Consider the following 1750-nt stretch of genomic DNA (forward strand, 5'->3'; position numbering starts at 1 on the left):
CCTCAGGCTGTTGGAGTCGTTCACATCCATCCCTCTCCAAAACGATCAGCTGGTTTAACCGACCTGTTCCTCTTCCTGGTTTCCCCATCCTGTGGCTCCTGTGGAGAAGTTTTCCACATCGAGCTGAGGAAAGCACGAGGAGCTGGGAGGGTCTTGTGTAAGAAGCACCTGGAACCGACAGCGCTGGGTTTGTTCTGTTCTGAGACCCCCTTGTGTGACCACGACGCCCCTCGGGGGGTTCAGGTGGGTTTGGTGCTCCCAGAAGGTGCAGATGGATTTTCCAAAGTCAATAAAGTGGCTGTTCTTATGTCAGAATTAAGCCTGTCCCCCTCTCCCCCAGCCCATGGCAGTGCTTCCCAAAGGGAAATGGACAGTGAGAGACGGATCCGCTTGGCCACTGCTCCGGGAGGGGCCGAGGGGTCCTTCCCCACACGTAAACTCACCACATTTGATCTTCCAGGACCTTCACCCCAAAAAAACCTCCCCGTGGGCATCGTTCCATAGAGTCTTTCCGCGCCCGGAAATCCCGCCGAAGACCAACATCCCCGCCCTCCCAAAGTCCCCCCGGGAGAAAGAACCTTCCGGAGGCTCAGATGGTGAGGAGGGGGACGCAGCCCACGCCCACCCCGCCCTCGTGGCACACCATGGGCGCCATGAACGTCCAGCGGTTGCTCTCGGGGTCGTACATCTCCACGGAGCTGAGGTTGGACTGTCCGTCGTAGCCGCCCACGGCGTAGAGGCGGCCGCAGTTGGGCACGAGGGACACGCGGCTGCGCCGGCTGTTCATGGGCACCAGCAGGTACCACTGGTCGGCCCCGGAGCTGTAGACCTCGGCCGCGCTCAGGAAGGCCGAGCCGTCGTAGCCGCCGCACACGAACATGCGGCTGCCGAGCGCGGCCGCGCCGTGGCGGCACCGCTTGTTGAGCATGTTGGACACGGCGTGCCAGGACGAGGTGTGCGGGTTGTAGTACTCCACCTGCGGGCACAGGGAGGGTGTGGAGAGTCAGGGAAATGCTCAGGGAATGTCCCCCCGCGCTGCTGAGGCACAGCCGCCGATCCTCCGGGAGTTTTGGGCGTCTTGTGACAAGACGCTGAGGGGTTGGAGTGTGTGCAGGGAAGGGGCTGGAGCAGCAGGAGGGGCTGAGGGAGCTGGGGGGGCTCAGCCTGGAGAAAAGGAGGCTCAGGGGGGACCTTGTGGCTCTGCAACTCCCTGACAGGAGGGGGGAGAAGGGTGGAATCAGTCCCTTCTCCCAGGGAACAAGGGACAGGAGGAGAGGGAACGGCCTCCAGCTGTGCCAGGGGAGGGTCAGGTTGGATACTGGGAAAATTCCTCCTGGAAAGGGCTGTCCAGCCCTGGCACAGTGGTGGAGTCCCCATCCCTGGAGGGATTTCAAAGCCCTGAGGATGTGGCATTGGGGACATGGGTCAGGGGTGGCCTTGGCAGTGCCGGGGAATGGTTGGACTGGATGGTCCCAGAGAGCTTTTCCAACCTGAAGCTGAGGAGTTCCCAGGATCCCAGCCTTACACTGTTGAAGATCTGCAGCCCGTCGTGCCCTCCCGACACGTAGATCCGGCCCTCGAAGACGGTGACTCCGGCAGCACTGCGGTTGGAGCTCATGGGGGTCACTGCTGTCCACCTTGGAGGGGCAGGGCAGAGGTCAGGGGCAGCCCCAGAGACTATTCCACGATTTTCTAGGACTGGTTTCCACCAACTCTCCTTTTACCACCCCTTATTTAAACCACTCTCACA

At 61.4% G+C, this 1750-nt stretch overlaps 1 protein-coding gene across 1 annotated transcript; it reads right to left on the reverse strand.

The window, feature by feature from the left end:
* Positions 1-580: 580 nt before the first annotated feature.
* Positions 581-1635, reverse strand: LOC113962236 (kelch-like protein 18). Its single transcript, XM_027673020.1, has 2 exons — positions 1526-1635; positions 581-976 (listed from the first exon to the last, which is right to left on the reverse strand). The coding sequence occupies exons 1-2, from the start codon at positions 1616-1618 to the stop codon at positions 590-592; spliced, it is 480 nt and encodes a 159-aa protein (XP_027528821.1). The 5' UTR covers positions 1619-1635; the 3' UTR covers positions 581-589.
* Between the last annotated feature and the right edge of the window lie 115 nt (positions 1636-1750).

This window comes from Neopelma chrysocephalum, unplaced genomic scaffold, assembly GCF_003984885.1.
Source record: "Neopelma chrysocephalum unplaced genomic scaffold, ASM398488v2 Primary Assembly neopelma1_127944, whole genome shotgun sequence".
NCBI lineage: Eukaryota > Metazoa > Chordata > Aves > Passeriformes > Pipridae > Neopelma > Neopelma chrysocephalum.

What these genes read in the sequence shown, in the direction of transcription:
- LOC113962236 (XM_027673020.1), bottom strand. Translation starts at nt 1,618, where the DNA reads ATGAGCTCCAACCGCAGTGCTGCCGGAGTCACCGTCTTCGAGGGCCGG. An exon ending in GGCTGCAGATCTTCAACAGT is followed by an intron (nt 977 to 1,525) that starts GTAAGGCTGGGA and finishes CTGTGCCCGCAG; the next exon opens with GTGGAGTACTACAACCCGCA.